General features: G+C 41.0%; 1 protein-coding gene across 7 annotated transcripts in view; it reads left to right on the top strand.

Moving 5' to 3' along the window:
* Window positions 1–17,756, top strand: part of LNX1 (ligand of numb-protein X 1) — a 303,671-nt gene that overhangs the window by 40,589 nt on the left and 245,326 nt on the right. The window contains exons 1-2 of one of the 7 annotated variants that reach the window (XM_075259662.1): window positions 2,844–3,049; window positions 3,170–3,334. The exons of the other annotated variants lie outside the window; for them this stretch is intronic. Coding sequence (XP_075115763.1) covers window positions 3,243–3,334 — 92 coding nt within the window. The 5' untranslated portion in view covers window positions 2,844–3,049; window positions 3,170–3,242. Of the gene's footprint in view, window positions 1–2,843; window positions 3,050–3,169; window positions 3,335–17,756 lie in introns of those variants that run through there. 7 annotated transcript variants of the gene reach the window in all.

Here is a 17,756-nt window from a genome sequence, read left to right on the forward strand (position 1 = left end):
GGAATGCAAATAAAGATAGGTGTGCCCAGCTGAGATTACACGGCCTTTGTTTGTTGTGCAAACCGCATTATATAGAAATGTTTATCGTGTGGTCTTGGTATTCCAATCCTAATGAGCAATAAGTCAGGTTAGCATAGAGATCTGATCTAGAAAATGCGCGGCAGATACCAGGAACACGTGCAGCCCTGCAACTGAATAAATATCCTGTAGTCTAAAAACATGACACACGACGATGAATTACTCTCTATGAATAAAATCCATTCTCTAACTGGAGAACATGGCTGGGAATTGCCTATTTTTAGTTCCCGGCTAACATAGCCTGATTATTGTTACAAATGTTCGCCTGTAGTTCAATATACACAAAGCCAGTCCCTGTAAATGTAATTACAGGACAGATAGGCAGTGGTTTCCTATTCTTATTGCACAGAATGCCCCCGGAGTATATACTTGGGTTCAATATTTAGTATCTTTTTCCAGTTCTTTAGTAGTCACACTATCCGGTATATACATATTACCAGCGCCTTAGGACCATCAGTGTCTATTTGTAAAGACATTTCGGGAAGGATGACTTAGGCATCGTAGCATCTCTCTCAGTGAAAGAACGTTCCCCAAAGAGTTGTACTGAGGTCATTGCCGAGTCAATCTGGCTGCTTGTGTTTTCCTTGAAGATAACAAAGGAATCCTGACTAGCATCATATCCTTGTACATTAATGTGATCCGTTGGCATACAATTGGGTTTTCTTTTTTTATTTTTTTGTATATATATTTTGAATAAAGGAAGGTCTCTATAAAGAACATCATATGCGAGTTTATATAATGTGTTCATGTGACTTAATATCCCATCTTTCATGGCTTTCAGTAATACAATGTGAGCTTATATAATGTGCTTGTACGGCCGTAACATTACCACTGGTTATGTAGGAGCTGATGCCCGTCTCTTCCTGTTTAGTGATGTGTGTAGACCCTTATTGGACACTGCTGATGTCATGACCTATTTACAGCAGCATAGCATCACACTATACACTTGCCAGTTGTATCTCCGACAGCAAAATGTAGCTGCAGTCTACAGAATGGCACATAGCATTAGAATTCACAGCCTCTGCGGGCAACGGATCTACAGATTCTACAGATTTAATGCCATGTCCTGTGGATGCCGCCATACAAAATTGTTTCAACTGGATCAGCACCAAGTGGAAACTGTTTTGTAGTGTGAGGGAATACCATAGCAAACAAAATGTTGCCTAAACTGCATTTTAGTTCAAGTAACTCTAGGTTCACACTTGTGCTCGGGTTTCTGTTCTTTGGGTCCATTTGGGAACCCGAAAAACAGAAACCCAATCTGCTTCCAAAGCAGTTGCCCATGGAAACCCACGGACCTCAGAACTATAATGTGGTCTGCAAGGTTTCCGCATGAAAAATGCATTTTTTAAGCAGAATTCGGGACAGAATCCCCAAACAGAATCCAAGCGCTGGTTTGAACCAAGCCTAAGGCCCGATTCACATCTGGTTTCAGTATTCCGTTTGGGGACCTCCCAAATGGAATACCGACCACATTAAAAAGCGGTGAACAATGAAAGGACATGGACCCCATAGACTATAATGGGGCCTGTGTGTTTTCCGCGCGATGTCTGCACAGGTCATGCAGAGAGAAAAGTACTTCAAGCACTGCTTTTCTCTCCGCATGATTCGTGCGGACACTGCGCGAAAAACACACAGACCCCATTATAGTCAAAGGGGTCTGTGTGCTTTCACTGCTCACCGCTTTTTTAATGCGTTCGGTATTCTGTTCAGGAGGTCCTCAAGCGGACTACCCTAATGGAATACCGAAAGCAGATGTGAACCCGGGATAAGGTTGTCACAGGTGGTCAGATTTAGACTTCCTACTCTCAGCAGTATCTTCATGCATACATTATGGTCCAGAGTATACTATCATATATGCTCTATGTGACCTATCAATATCTATATACATTCAACAGGATGTCCATTAGAATCCATTAATATCAATAAGTGCCCAGCCACTTGTGAAATGATCTCACTTTGTACAATATCATAGTCAGCATAGATTCCCTTTTTATTGTATATTATACATGCAAAACCATTGACAACATAGATGAATAAAATGAACTATCTGGATGTACCTTGAATATATCTGACGTCTTGACACCTGTGAAGCGGTGAGATAACCTAGGAACCCAGTGAATGAATAATTCTATAAGTCGACGTGTTGGAAACAGGAAAAATGGGCAAGTGTAAGAATCTGAGCAACTTTGACAAAGGTTAATTGTGATGACTACAAGGCTGGGTCAGAATATATCCATAACAAGAGGCTTTCTGGGGTATTATCAATAGTAGTACCTAGTAAGTGACTCAGGGGAGGAGAATCATTGTATAATGTTATCCAATGACATGCATAAAGGATATACAAGGACAAATAGGTTGTATGGACTATTTCATGCCTTCTCACATTCATCACTATAAACCTAATCCCATTCATTCAGATGAAAAGCGGTGTCTGAATATAAATGCTAAAGAGATATGGATATGGATCGCTAGATAGGTAGGCTGGCTATGATACTGCCATATAGATGTCTGCTTTTTGTGACTGCAAGCTCTTTTATAGCGTACTATAATTTCATTCACATTACTGTACTGGATTAACCCTTCCCTGTTCTATTAAAGTAACAGCACATGAATGTTCGATGCTTATTGTTCCTCGGCCATCTGCACCAACTCTGTCTCTTTAAAGGGATTGTATTTTGAGAGCGATATACAGTATGGAAATGAAAGTCTAGGCAATGCACAGCATCGGAGAGTCAGAGCTCTTTGGCTTCCTAAGCTCTCACAACCCATCTGCTTGTAGCCAGTGATGTAAATGTACCAGCTGTTTGTAGAGAACCACTCTGTGTAGTGCAGGAGGCTGGTCCCTTTACCTTACATCAGCCTGTTTCCCAGCATAAGTCACTGTCTCGCCATCCATGCTGGCTGCATTGTCTCTAAACCTTCCACATCTCTACCAATCTGACATCCAAATGAAGTAATCCTCTTACAGGTCAATGATTTTTTTTTTCTCCAGCATTGCTTAGTATGAGATTTCAATCAGATTCATGATGTGCCACATCTGATGTCCCCAAGCAACAAAGCATCTGAAAATATCACTTATCTATTATAGAAGCTGGAAGCCTTTCTTGTAATAGCAGCAAAGAATTTGGTGAGGAGGAAGCCATATCCACGCTGTGCTCAAAATGAAGGCTCTTCTGTTATTGGTTCTACCTTGGCTAAGCCCTGCCAACTATATAGACAATATGGGCAATCTACATTTCCTCTATTCTGAACTGTGAGTACTCACAGTGAACCTATGTGTGTGTCTGTGTGTGCTGTCCACCTATGTGTCCCAACTTGATGGAATAATTGAAGGTAAAGTGTCTTTATACTCTACGTACGTAGGTGACAAAGTAAAGACTTTGGGGGAAAAAAAAACCTGCAATAAAATCTTTCATGGCTTGGCTTGGCTAACAATGAGTTAAAACTATTAGGACTCTGTTAGTCTTAGATATGCACAAGCCATATAGAGATGAGTGAGGATTTGTTTGCTCCTACCTGTATGCATCTATATACTGAATGTGTATATTGTAGTTGCTTTTTAGTGATTTTTTACTATAATTTCTATAAACATGCCTGTCCCTTTAAGATGTCTCATTTGTATGCCTGGGAATCATAATTAGCATCCTTCCATTGCAGAATCTTAGCGTTTGCTCATGAATTAGTAATGAAAAAAAAATCATCTGTTTGCTGGCAGAGAGGCGATCCGTTTCTTGGGAGATTAACATGGATGAACTGTTAAGTGTCCAGGATTTGTATGTGTGTGAAATGCCTTTATGATAAATTCATCTCTCTGGTGACTGCGCTTGTATCAAAAAGCGTAAATAATGTAGGCCACAATGGTAATAACCTTTCACATGGTGACTAAGGAGTGGGATGATGGATTAGTCCTGGTGACTGCAATGACTGGGTTACAATGTCATTACAGAACACTTGGAACCCAGATCACAAGTTGTGAGCGAGCGCGCCTGGCCCTGCTGAACAATGAGCGTGTTGTACAATCTCTCCTGGCGTCTGTGCACATGGTTAATCATTAATTAATAGCTCAGTAATTGCTCGTGACATGGCCGACAATGAGACGGTACAAGCCATGCCTTTTCTTTAATTAGTCCTCCGCCAAGTCTGAATCAACAGATATTCCTTGTCACGTGTCCCTGTGTTTACATCTAGTGATCCACATTGGAGATAGTGCGAGGCAAAGGCATATAGATATAGGTGTAACCCATGTAATAATCTCACATCACATCACAGATTACAGATTATCCAGCACACGGTAGACTCTACTCTGTCACTGGATTAGTAAATGACTAGCCTGTAAGGAGAGACGGATTGAATTGTCAATTAGAAGAAGTGCTAAGCCTTCATTCACACATATCTATATTATGTTAATGTCCCTATAGATTTCAGGACTGGAGACATGTGAGATAAGTAATAGGAAGACATTTTTCTGTTCTTCGTGTCGGTAATCCAATTACGACTCTATATTTAACCCATACTTACCCAGCAAATATCAAAAAGGGGAGCCCTAAGGTAAGAAAGTCTCCTGCAAAGTCATTCGTCTGTTTAGTAGGAGCAGGAAGGGCTCAGCTCTTGACGCCAGCTACTTGAATACATCCTACTTGTTGGTTGGTCACAGAGGGTCACTTAGGCTGGAATTTCACTTTGGGTGCACAAGTGAAAACTACATAACAAAATGACACACAGTTTGTGAGGAATTATCCCAAATTCACAGTAAGTACAGGCATAAAAGATTATTTGTATGTGCCTGTTCTTGCCAGGGATCGTGTTCTTAATGCGGTTCTAAGGCTATTGATGTCAGAACACGTCAGGATTTTGGTTGCCATATGAAAATCCCCCCACAACACCAGATGTCCGGGGATAGGAAGGGTTAGGCATACTGAATATCAACATGCCAGATCCTTACATTACTAAGGACAAAACGTCACCATGGCAGAGATCTAGAATGCTCCTGAATCCTCAAAAGTTGACCCCATTACTTTTTTCTCTATAATTCTTTGTTCTCCACCCATTTCCTTTATCTTCATGTCCCTTTTTATTTCAAACCCAACATCTCAATCTCATACTTTCTATAGTAGCCAGTCAATAGCAATACTCCCCCCACCTCTGGTGTCATAGGGGCTTGAGACACCTCCATACACATTATATGGTCAGCATTTCCCATCAAGATCTATCAGCGTTCACCTAATGTGTATGGCCACCTTCAGGGCTAATAGTTGATGCATCATATGGAGGTGTCTAGTAGAGATGAGCGAACACTGTTTGGATCAGCCGATCCGAACAGCACGCTCCCATAGACATGAATGGAAGCACCTGGCACGCAGACTTTGCCGGCGGCCAGCCGCTCAACCCCCCGCGTTCCGGCCGCTTCCATTCATTTCTATGGGAGCGTGCTGTGAGCGTGCTGTTCGGAAAGGCTGTTCCGAACAGTGTTCGCTCATCTCTAGTGTCTAGTATTAATATATTTCCAAACACATGCCTGGCTTACCTAAATATATAGATGTATGCATGGGTTGTGAAGTGTATGGATGACTTCACATATAAAACTGCCCCAATATCAATACAGTTCCAGTAAATGAACATTACCACCAAAATGATATGAATTAGAGGGGATAGACATTGGTACACACCGGGTTACTCCTGGATTACAAAACTAGGGAACCCTCATCCTTCAATTCCTCTTATGTGGGCATTGGGTAATGGAAGGAAATAAATAGGGTGGTTTGTGTTGGCCAAGCATGCATAGCAATCTCAATACAAGTCTATAGGATACACAGAAACAGCCAGGTGTGCCAGTATTATCGCCCATCAAAGGAAATTCACTATGAGTGGATATGGGGCAGCTAGTTCCTGGACACACGTTTGTGGGCGAAGTTGTGACTACTATCAGAATAGTGATGTATTTTGTCCATACTGATGAAAGGGTTTAGAGCCTTTGTCTTTGTGATGTTCTGATATATCTAGAGACACTATTCAGAGTACTGGATTGGTTATACTTTTATTTTTCTGGATCTGAAGACAGTGGCCACAGTATAGGAATACATTGCAATGTTATCATAGACTACTGGCATGCTATCATAACAATCCTCGCCTGTAGTGTATTATAACCTGTTCTCCCCAGTGACAAGAGAAGAAATTATGTAAAATGTAAATATCAATGTAAGCACGTATAATATTCTTCCCATTTCCTGTCTGACAGCTTTTTGTTGATCTGATACTGTCACAAAGTTCAGAGGACTTGGCTACGATAGAAAGACTAGCAAACAAAGACTGAACCATGATGGAGGCACAAGGATCTCCAGTGGTAAGGGGATGGGGCTTTTGTCTCTGCTATGGGTACCCCAAAGATGTCCAACTTTTCAAGCGGACAGCAAAACCCGACATGTAGGTTTTTTCTCTCCGCTTGAAAAGTCGGACATCTTTGGGAACGGACAGTTAAGGACAGACACGGACAGTGAAAGAATGCATCCGATGTCCATTTAAATCAATGCAAAATGTCACGGACACAGCTAATGTCCTATGCTAATGTCCACACAAGATTTTGAACGGACATTAGCAGCGGACACTAGCTGTCTGACACCAACGGTAGTGTGAATGCTCCCTTAGTGGTCGGCATGGTTAAGTGAACCATTGGCTATCGGACAAGGACCAGTACCCGTTGTCCAGTTCTAAGAGCTGGAATATTGAGTCGTCTCATTTGCAAATGACACTTCACTACTCCAGATGGTCAATATTTGGGAGGTGGATCTGCCTCCATGATTTCAATATGGCCTTGTTTCAGCAATATTCGTGATCAGCGGCTTGGAAGAGGCTGCTGGTTGTGGCAACTTGCGCCGCACCTCTCATGAGGCGACCTGAAGCGTCCGCTTCAGGCGGCGCTATGCCGGGGCTCTGGGGAGGCGGCATTTTTGCTGTCCTAAGCCAGTACTTAGACTGGCTTAGCGTCACCGTCACCGAGCGGGGGATTGGGGCGGCCCTGTGGACGCAGCGCTGCTCCAGCGGCCGCCCCTCACGCTTAGTAGAGAGCAGGTACTCTCCCTGCCTGCTCTCTGCCTGCTAACACCGTATGTTCCCTGTACCAAACCAAGTGTGCATGTGTATGAAGAAGAATAGAATAGCTACTGACTGAATGGGTATTCATCTGACAGCTATTAAAGGTGCCCCCTTAGAAGAGTGCATAGGCTCGAGCAATTAGACTTCTTTACAGATAGATCTGACCAATCACAGTCAGTGTTGCCGAGCAGAAAACATCATCACATGACAAGCCGATAGGCTATTAGCATGTAGACCATGTAGACAAAGCAGGATTTTTCTATGGCAATGTGCATTTCTATTTACAGCAGAAAAACAGCAGAATTTCATGTTCTTATAAAGCCAAGTTCATATCGACTGTATGAAGTAAGGAAAAATGTGCAAATTACTGTTACAATGACCCTGTAAAAAGACAGTGAATTGTCATACATTGGTACGCAGTAGATGTTGGTCTGTAATGTTAGTCTGTCTGGTATCTATTGCTCCAGTCGATAGGTAGGAGGATTTTTTTTCTTCTATAAACTTTAGTAAATAGCGCAATCTTATATCAAAGATCGAAAATAATCCATATACAATAAAACCCCATTAAAAATTCATAATTAATCCATATGTAAAACACCTTTAATTATAAAATTATTTACTGCCCAAAAGTGCTGCTCAAAAGTATATACTGGGGGTTAGATAGAATAATATTTTCGGTAATAGTATCAGTCGTAGATAGAGGAAGCTTCATCCACACATCCGTTTTATTGGATAATATGATAAAAGAAGACTATGGTTAAATTGCAGGAAATTGTGACTATTTCTTGATATCACCTCACCTACACACATGGACAAAATTGTTGGTTCCCCCTCGTTTAATGAAATAAAAACCCCGCAATGGTCACAGAAATAACTTGAATCTGACAAAATTAATAATAACCAAACTACATATTGACAAGCCACAAAGCTTCTGGGAGAATGTCCTATGGACAGATGAGACAAAAATCAAACTTTTTTGCAAGGCACATCAGCTCTATGTTCACAGATGGAAAAATGAAGCATATCTTGAAAAGAACACTGTCCCTACTGTGAAACATGGAGGAGGCTCTGATATGTTCTGGGGCTGCTTTGCTGCATCTGGCACAAGGAGTCTTGAATCTGTGCAGGGTACAATGAAATCTCAAGACTATCACGGGATTCTAGAGAGAAATGTGCTGCCCAGTGTCAGAAACCTTGGTCTGAGTTGCAGGTCATGGGTCTTGCAAACACAGAGCTAAAAACACCCAAGAATGGCTAAGAGAAAAACATTGCACTATTCTGAAGTGGCCTTCTATGGGCTAGTTCACACGTGAACTGCCCGCGCGGGTTTTGACACAGAGAGAGACGCGGCGAGCCGCGTCTCTCTCTTGTCAAAACCCGCCCGCCGCGACCATCGCTGTCGCGGCTTAACCCTCTGCTGTCGGCTCAAATGAATGAGCCGACATAGGAGGGAGCTGCGGGGGGCGGAAGCCGCGCGACTGAGACAGCGCGGCTTCCGCCTGAAGAAAGGACATGTCCTTTCTTTTCTCCACTAGCAGCAGCTCGCCGCTAGCGGAGAACAGAAGCCCGGCGGTCTCCATAGACCACCATTATAAGGGGAGGTTTTGGACGCGAAATCCGCTGTCAAAAACCTCCCCTTATACTCACGTGTGAACTAGCCCTATGAGCCCTGACCTAAATCCTATTGAGCATCTGTGGAAGGAGCTTAAACATGCCGTCTGGAAAAGGCACCCTGCAAACCTGAGACAACTGGAGCAGTTTGCTCATGAGGAGTGGGCCAAAATACCTGCTGAGAGGTGCAGAAGTCTCATTCACAGTTACAGGAATCGTGTGATTGTAGTGACTGCCTCAAAAGGTTGTGCAACAAAATATTACATTAAGGGACCATCATTTCTGTCCAGGCCTGTTTCATGAGGTTTATTTAAAAAAAAGAAATTCTGTTGAAGCGAAAAGCAATGTCTGACTTTGTATCTGGCTAAAAAAAAAAAAAACGTGTTTCCCCGCAGATTGGCGGTCACCTTTACAAACCCATTCAAGTGTTCAGTTTCGCTGGGGCTGAATACGGAAACCCGGTGGAATGCACACGGGACACCGGGCGCAAGTGTGAACGCCCCCTTAGTTATCAATTCAAGAAGGGCCAAACGGACCATAATGAATATTTATGGGCAATCCTTCAGAGTAAGAAACGCAGACGGAATGTAGATCATGATGTAAGTTAATTAATCCTTTACTTATTCATCAGGAATGCTTATTCCATTCCAAAGTCAGTGTTAGAAAAACAAACTAAAACAATATTTTGGTAACACATCATCATCTAAAATACAAAAAGAAAGCTAATACTTGCATAGACTGCATTCCCCAGCAGTTACCTTCCTCTACCTATTGAAATAGACACACGTATCCCAGCATACATTAGCCTCTGTACTAGCCAGTAGGAACAGACATGATGCAAGGGAGTTCCAAACAGAGGCAGACATTGTCAGAGCTCAAATCCACACCCCTTGTCTGCTCCTGCCTGCAAAAATAGCATATCTAGCACCAAAACCTACCTGCACTTAATACTCAGAAGTGGTGGGGGCTAGAGAAAAAAATTCCAACTTTGCTGGAATCAGTGTAACAGAACCTGCTGTATCAAGTGGTGTAAAGAACTGGACTTGATGGAGGTGGTGAAAGTAGCATTGGTGATCTTATTAAGTATTGGTGGTGATCTAGTTATGAAGTATTGGCGATCTAGTAAAATAATTGTGGGGATTTGTTTAAGTAAGAGTGGTTATCTTGTTGAGTAGCATTGGTGATCTGGTTAATTTGGGGTGGTTGAGCAGTGGTGAACTGGTGAAATATTGATGGTGATCTGGTTAAGTAGCGGTGGTGATCTATAATAACTGATATCTTCCTGTAATCCCATTTAGACATTGCAGTAACCACTGACACTGTAAAACTGCTCAATGCCGTCCTGTGAAACATCATCAGAAATGCTAACATCAGATATTTAATATCTCTTTCCTTTACTCGTCCAAGAACCGCAAGCAATCCTAATTACCTTTCAGTAAGGAAGCAATTCCAGCTGCTCGATGTTTGGCACACGGGCTTCATGTTTGCACCTTTTACATTCTCTCCTTTACTTACATGGGTAGACTGAATTTCAGGTGACACTTTTATATAAGCTTATACATAAGGGGGCACAACCGACCTTAGATTCCTCATTTTGAAGTTTCCATATCATATATAGAAGGTTTCCTGCACTTTTATCCTGAGTCTGTGGGAGAGATCCTGGATTTCTTTCCCTATAAAACATCCATTGGATAAAGCTTGCTATCTTAGCAGTTCATCTTAGTAACAGGATTGTTTGGAGTTCAAGTGCACCATCATTTTCCACTGTGTTTTCATAGTAATGTTCATAAATCAGATATAATGATGTCCGACATAGGATGAAATACAGTATGGAAATGAATCACCTTTAACAAGACAAGTAAGGACAACACAGAGTGTCATAATACTGAGTATCCTACAAGACTTCACTTCCCTTCCCGCTGAGAAGTTGTCCTTCTGAAAATCAGTATCTCAAAGATAAGGGTCTACAGAATATGTGTCTCACAAGATGAGGACCTCATATTGTTGCATATATACAATTTCTCTAGGTTCTGCTGGATTAAGAGGACACATGGCCATATAAAGAAGAACTCTTAGTGACCAAAATGCTACCATGTGACTGATATTCTAGACTAGGTAACGTATAGTGGCCACTTGGGAGCTAATAAAGTCCTTCCTTTTTTTTCATTCTTTTTGTAGTGCTACCCGAGTCTTCTTGGAGTAACTTATGTGGTCAATAAACTATTGGCCTAAGGAATTTGCACAAATTTTTACACAATTTAACCCTTTGGTGCTGCGTTCTTGTGGACTTTATCTATAGTGACCAAGTGTTTAGTATAGTGTAGTGTAGTGCATAGTGCTTCCCGTGTCTTCTTAGAGTTACCTATATGGTCAATAAACTGTTGACCTAAGGGATTTGCAACATTTTTTACACAATTTAACCCTTTGGTGCTGCTCTCTTCTGGACTTTATCTATAGTGACCAGGCGCTGATACTGTACCTCAAGCCCCAAACATTTCTGCTTTTGCAGTGTATAGCATGGACATCGAGAGTGGCCAAGTGCAGGGGTCGCCTGTCCGACCCCCATGATCAAATTATTATGAGCTATAAGGCTATAAATAAAAAATCCTGGCCAAGCCCTTTAAATTTCAGCAAATGGTATTACATGGTTGAAATGACTCCGTTCTTACACTGCCACCCAGTACAGGGGCAGAAGTGGAAGCAGATTTTAGTGGAATCTGTTGCAATGAAGCATTTTAACCATTTATTTCCAGTAATAATGTGATAAATGTCTTAATCATGCTGTTTAGTCTGGCCCTTGTGGTTAGAAAACATCCTGTCTTAAATCTTCCATTTTAAGTAGTTGTTTTAAAACTAGAATGAAAGGAATTTCCTACTGTAGCTGTAAGAATATTACATTTTGGAAAGCCGGTCCGTTTAACTGGATTAGACATCTGCAAAGGCATGCTGTTCCCGTCATATTTACAGAGAGAGAACTGGATTTGTTTCCAATACGGTATGTCTGGATTCAGTCTGTCAGCACTTTTAATACGAACTATTTGTTGCAACATTCAGGATACAAGCACCAAAGTCCCTCTAGACGCCATCATGTTTACTACCAATGGCCCAAGGTCACCAATGACTCCTTAGATGATGTGCATGATTTCTTCACAGTATACAAATGCACTTAATGCTTTTGAAGAAAGAGAAGAGCGGATATTGGGATTGTTTCGGCACATTGTTTGCTTTTGTGCTGTTGGTTATGACGTAGTACGTGGATGAGACATTTACTTATAGATGTCTCGAGGGTAATCTATCTTAGTTTAGTCTGTACGGTTAGAGTCAGCCACAATGAAATATGCCAAAACATTTTCTTCTTTTTTCTAAGAACAAGGCGTCATTCTTCATTTATATTTACATTGTGGCCTGGGGACTTGGACAGCGGTATCCAGAACATGGTCAGGTCATGAAGATCTGAGGATCTCCTGACATTAGTAAATGCAGTAGTCTCCATGAAGTAACAATTATGTTGCACCTTTTGCCATAACCCCTGGGTATTTATGACTAATATGACAACTGGGTGTTACCCCTCACCTCATAGAGGTCTGAAATTATCTGCACGGATTGGGCAGAACGAGACTTACATCCCCCCATCCCCCCAGTAACACTGTACTCATACATATTTAGAATGAATAACTGAGGAATAACAACTAGAAGTTCTAATACAGGATATTCTAGACAGGGCATATTCCAGGGCCTATCTAGAATTTTCCAGAGAGGGGATTTTGGAGATGGGGGTCAAATAGCAATATCACAGGGACTGGGGGGGTTGTAAAAGAGGGAATTCTCCACATATACTATGGTGTCATCTACAGCGCCCTACCATAGTATAATGCCTCCAGGTCCTACACACTATTGTGTCTCCAGGTACCACACAATATACTTGTTTTGAGGCCACATAGTAGGCCCATGAAACAAGCGATAAGAACAATTCTCAGTACTCACCACCCCTAGGACTCTCCGCTTCTCTGGTTCTCCAGCCATCTATATCAGACAAAGCTGGTTTAAAGAGGTGAAGGGACATGGAACAGGGTAATTAAGTATTAACCGTGAAATCACCCCCGTGTGTGCACTCCTGGCTCCGGAATTGGAACTTCATGAAGACTACAAATATTTACTACGAAGATATGTATGGCCTTGGCGCCTGTTAGAGCGATGCCAGTACCCAGGAGAGAGATGCTGGTCAGCATTAGCAAGGGGATGGTGTTAACCATGTAACCTCCCTCTTGTGTAGGCCCCTGGTTAAAGAATTGTAATTTTATGAAGACTACAAGTATTTAACGACAAAGGTCGGGAGTTGTACTATGTCTCCTTAGGGAGACTGCCATTGCAGACCACCTTGCTGTGTGTTAGGTCTAGCAGACCATGTATGCTTTACATGGAATTCTGCAAAAGAGATATTTAAATACATTTTGTGGAAAAAGGGAAATTCACTCTGGCGCCACCATTGGAAGGTAGTTCTCTATGTCCTAATTTGCACTGATGGAAGGGAATAACCTCAAAATTAGTGTCCGTGGATGTGACTCTTTTCCATTTGGAAAAGATGTTCTGGTTGGGCTTTAACTACAGACAATTGGGCAGATTTATTAAAACTAGCGTGAGTTATAATGAATATGCCAGGCCAAGGCATGCTCAAATGATCAATACGGCCAGAAAACTAACTTAGAGGTATTGATAAATTCCCCCTAATGTCTCTAGGTTTCATAGAAAACCAGGCATTGATCTTTAGGTAGCTACCTTCTGAAAGGCGGTGCTAGACTAAATTTTTCTATTTTTCTATCAAGGAAAACTTATTTAAATATTCCTTTTACTGATAAAGAGATGTCTGAAGAAACAACAGGTCCTCTATAACTCTATAAACAGGATGAGCCAAATGATTTATAAATGCAGAACTCCCCCACATCATATTCCAGGAATCTCTGATCTACGCTGTTTTATTGCTAGGTCACAGTCCTAAAGTACATCCCCAGCTTTCCCTGTGCCTATATAATTTGTATGAAGAGATCCAAGTGGTGAATAGCGATTTTTTTCTTTTTAGTTCACAAAGTGCCTTTGAAAGGTCTGAAAAAGGTAAAAACACATAATTTGTCCCTGCAGAGCGAATATTTTGCTTCCATCTAGTAAGCCATGGGTAGCTAACCTTATAAAGCACAGTTTGATAATGCTAACAGAAACCTGTATATGGGATTCTGTTATGGAGTCATTACATTGGGTTGCCTACATGCACAATAGGTACGTAGTTTTGCTCTTTTTTAGGCGCTCATACACTTTTAATATCTGTCAGTCAAATATATTGCTCATCCTACAGTTGTTTCTCCAAAAATGTGTTAAGGACGTGTGAAGAGTAAAGTTTGACATACTTGATCCTTCATTCCTCTGACAGTAAAGGGTTTTTCTAAGGATCTACCAAAGCTTGCTATAAACGGCACTACCGGTTACATATATATATATATATATATATGGCTTGACACCATTGAACAGACTTGGAACATTCTCCAATGGTCCAGACTAGTAGGAGCCTTGCAATGAATTGCAATCTTTAGAGGAAGTGTTTGCTGTCTAACATCTCTGTCACTCTGTATACATTCTGAATCTATACACCAATAGCCTCCAGCCAGAAAACTAACTTCTAGGAACAACTCTGTCTGCTTCTTGGGGGTCATTCATTTTCCTCAAGGCATCAAACCTAAATGGTAATGGTTAGTATACAATACAAAGGCTTATGTTATAATAGTAACATCATAGTCGGTGGCCAAGTTCAATTCTTGACATATGTTCTGATAGATTTATGATGTGTCCTATCTGATAAATCTGTCCAAACATACAGTACAAGACTGCCATGTACTTTCACACTGGCTAAAATGATGGCATGCAAGGGTAAGATATTCTATAATCTATGGCCTAAATTTGCTGTTTCAAGTTTCCAGCACTTTCGCCATGCTTTATAATATCTTCTTGTGACGTTCTGAATATGTTCAAGTCACCTCTGCGTCTTCAAGGCCCACCAATGGTGCTGACCGGACTGCAAGTGCTGTAAGTTCTCTGTAGAGGAAATCTTTAAAAAATTGCAAAATTTTTAGTTATTTATATTCGTAAAAAGTATAACTTTTAATTGTCTAAGTGTTTCAGGGGCGTTCACACTTGCGCCATTGTCTCCATCTTATAGGATTAGCCGGAATCCCTTCCACTTTGCAGGTAATGCGAAACGCAGCGTTTTCACATCATGGGGCCCCTCTCTTAATGTTTGTTATATCTGTACCTGCTTTTGCAGTTGTTGAAAACAACAATAAAATTGGTATCTTTTCAAAAACGTTCATTAACATGAATGTATTTGTGATGAAATTCACTATTAATAATTTATTAATGTTACTGATCTAACACACGCATGATTTACTTAACGCATAAGTGAAGAAATAAATAAGGGTACAGCTCCAGGAAAACCTTCAGATTATTGTGTGTCTTACATTATATCTTCTGATGACTAATGCCGTTCCTATGATTGCTGTGATAATTACTATCCATTGTTTTCCCAGTGAAGATAATTACAGTAATTGTTCTAATAAAAAGACATTGGAAGGATTATAAAGTGCAGTAAAATAGTATTTCATTATTAGAGTCTTTACTATATGTGACATTACTGTACTTATATACGGTATGTCATTATAAGCTATAGAGGCTTTTGGTCAATTATCGTGAATTATCACTTGAAGAGGAGCTGTCACTTCTCCTGACATGTCTATTTTTAGCAAATACTTCTATTTCCCATGAAATCACAATATTGGAGCATCTTTACACATAACTCTTCATTGTATTGTTATTCTGTTACTCCTCCGCAATATTTTGTAATAAATTGACACTTGGGCGTTACCACTCCTCTTGTCAAATAGGTGTGTCCCTACAGTCTGACACTATAAGCAGTGATTGGACAGTATTAGGGTATGTAGCGACACATCCATAACTGGTAACACCCAGCTGCTATTTTACGCATTAATTTCTAGGGGGAATAACTGAAAAATTGCACAAGTCATATATATATAAGAAGAGATGCCCCAATATTTTTTTAATGAATTATATAAGTATTATCTAAAATAGACATATCAGTATTGCTGACAGGTCCTCTAATGATATATATATATATATATATATATATATATATATATATACTGATCCTTCAAGTTACAATATTAATTGGTTCCAGGACGACCATACTAAGTGGAAACCATTGTATCTTGAGACTGTAACTCTATAGAAAACTAGTAATTGGTTCCAAAGACCCCAAAATGTCACAAAAGATATGAAAAAAAAGAAGATTAAAGAAAAAGAATCTGATATCCAATATAGATGTAGCCAACACATAAAGTCAGAAATAACCACTGCAAGCTGGAAATCACTTTCTATGATGGTGGCAGCAACTTTTTCAGGGTCCTAAGATGTATGCACTGTGCACCCAAAAATAGCATGTAGCCATACTCACCTGGTGTCTGAAGACGCAGTTCAATCTGACACCGGTAAAGAGAAGTACAGAACATGTAGTACTGTGTTATACTTTAGAGAGGCGCTACTAGTCAGCCATCAGTGCAACTAGGTATCTGAATATTCCAGAAACCATACATATCTAATTCCAGGTATTTGTACTCATTCTTGGGTATCTACAACTGGTGGCATCATTGTATTGACAGTCAATTACTTTGTATGTCAGTAAAGTGAAATCCCGTTAAACTAGCCACTGGCCATATATTACGCTGAAGCATCCAGGAATTGAAAAGGATTATTTTCCTGAAAAATCAATATAAAAGAAAGCATGGAAGGCAATGACTTGAGCTAAGTGTTTATGAAAGTCATGCCACTACTGCATAGATTACAATAGCAAAATGGCAGCATGAACTCTGAACATGGACACCTGGAAACACAAACACAATGGACAGAACTTAGCGACTTGTACAATCAACGCCATGAATGGCACCATAGGTTATAGATTGTACTAAAAATGTGAGACAGGTATGCTGCGAAGATATTGTGAGTCTGGTAGATGTGCCCTGCAGGTTTGCAACAAGAGGTTAACCTTGTAATTCACTTTCGATCCTTGGCTTCTGAGGTTTTGAAGAAGAATTCATCCAAGCATTACTGACCTTCGGAGATCACAGGAAGGTGAAGTGATCTTAAAAGACATTAGGACATATTTATTAAGACTCCCAACAACCAGTCTTAAAATGAGGATGCTGGAGTGAGATATATAAAGAGGGATATGCCTCTTAATTAGAGATGAGCGAACAGTGTTCTATCGAACTCATGTTCGATCGGATATTAGGCTGTTCGGCATGTTCGAATCGAATCGAACACCGCGTGGTAAAGTGCGCCATTACTCGATTCCCCTCCCACCTTCCCTGGCGCCTTTTTTGCTCCAATAACAGCGCAGGGTAGGTGGGACAGGAACTACGACACCGGTGACGTTGAAAAAAGTAGGCAAAACCCATTGGCTGCCGAAAACATGTGACCTCTAATTTAAAAGAACAGCGACGCCCAGCTTCGCGTCATTCTGAGCTTGCAATTCACCGAGGACGGAGGTTTCCGTCCAGCTAGCTAGGGCTTAGATTCTGGGTAGGCAGGTACAGGAAGGAGAAGACAACCAACAGCTCTTATAAGAGCTAAATTCCAGGGAGAAGCTTGTCAGTGTAACGTGGCACTGACGGGCTCAATCGCCGCAACCCAGCTTTCCCAGGATCCTGAATGGAATACACTGTCAGTGTATTCCCGTATACCCGATATATACCCCGATACCCGTTCCAACGGTGTGCCCCCCCACCTTCACCCCAGAAATACCCTGCAAGTCCCCTAGCAATAGAATTGGGGCTATATACACCCACTATTTTTACTACTGGTATACAGTGCCATTGTCTGACTGGGAATTCAAAGAATATATTGGGAATACAAATACC

The sequence above is a fragment of the Leptodactylus fuscus genome, chromosome 1 (assembly GCF_031893055.1).
Source record: "Leptodactylus fuscus isolate aLepFus1 chromosome 1, aLepFus1.hap2, whole genome shotgun sequence".
Classification (NCBI taxonomy): domain Eukaryota; kingdom Metazoa; phylum Chordata; class Amphibia; order Anura; family Leptodactylidae; genus Leptodactylus; species Leptodactylus fuscus.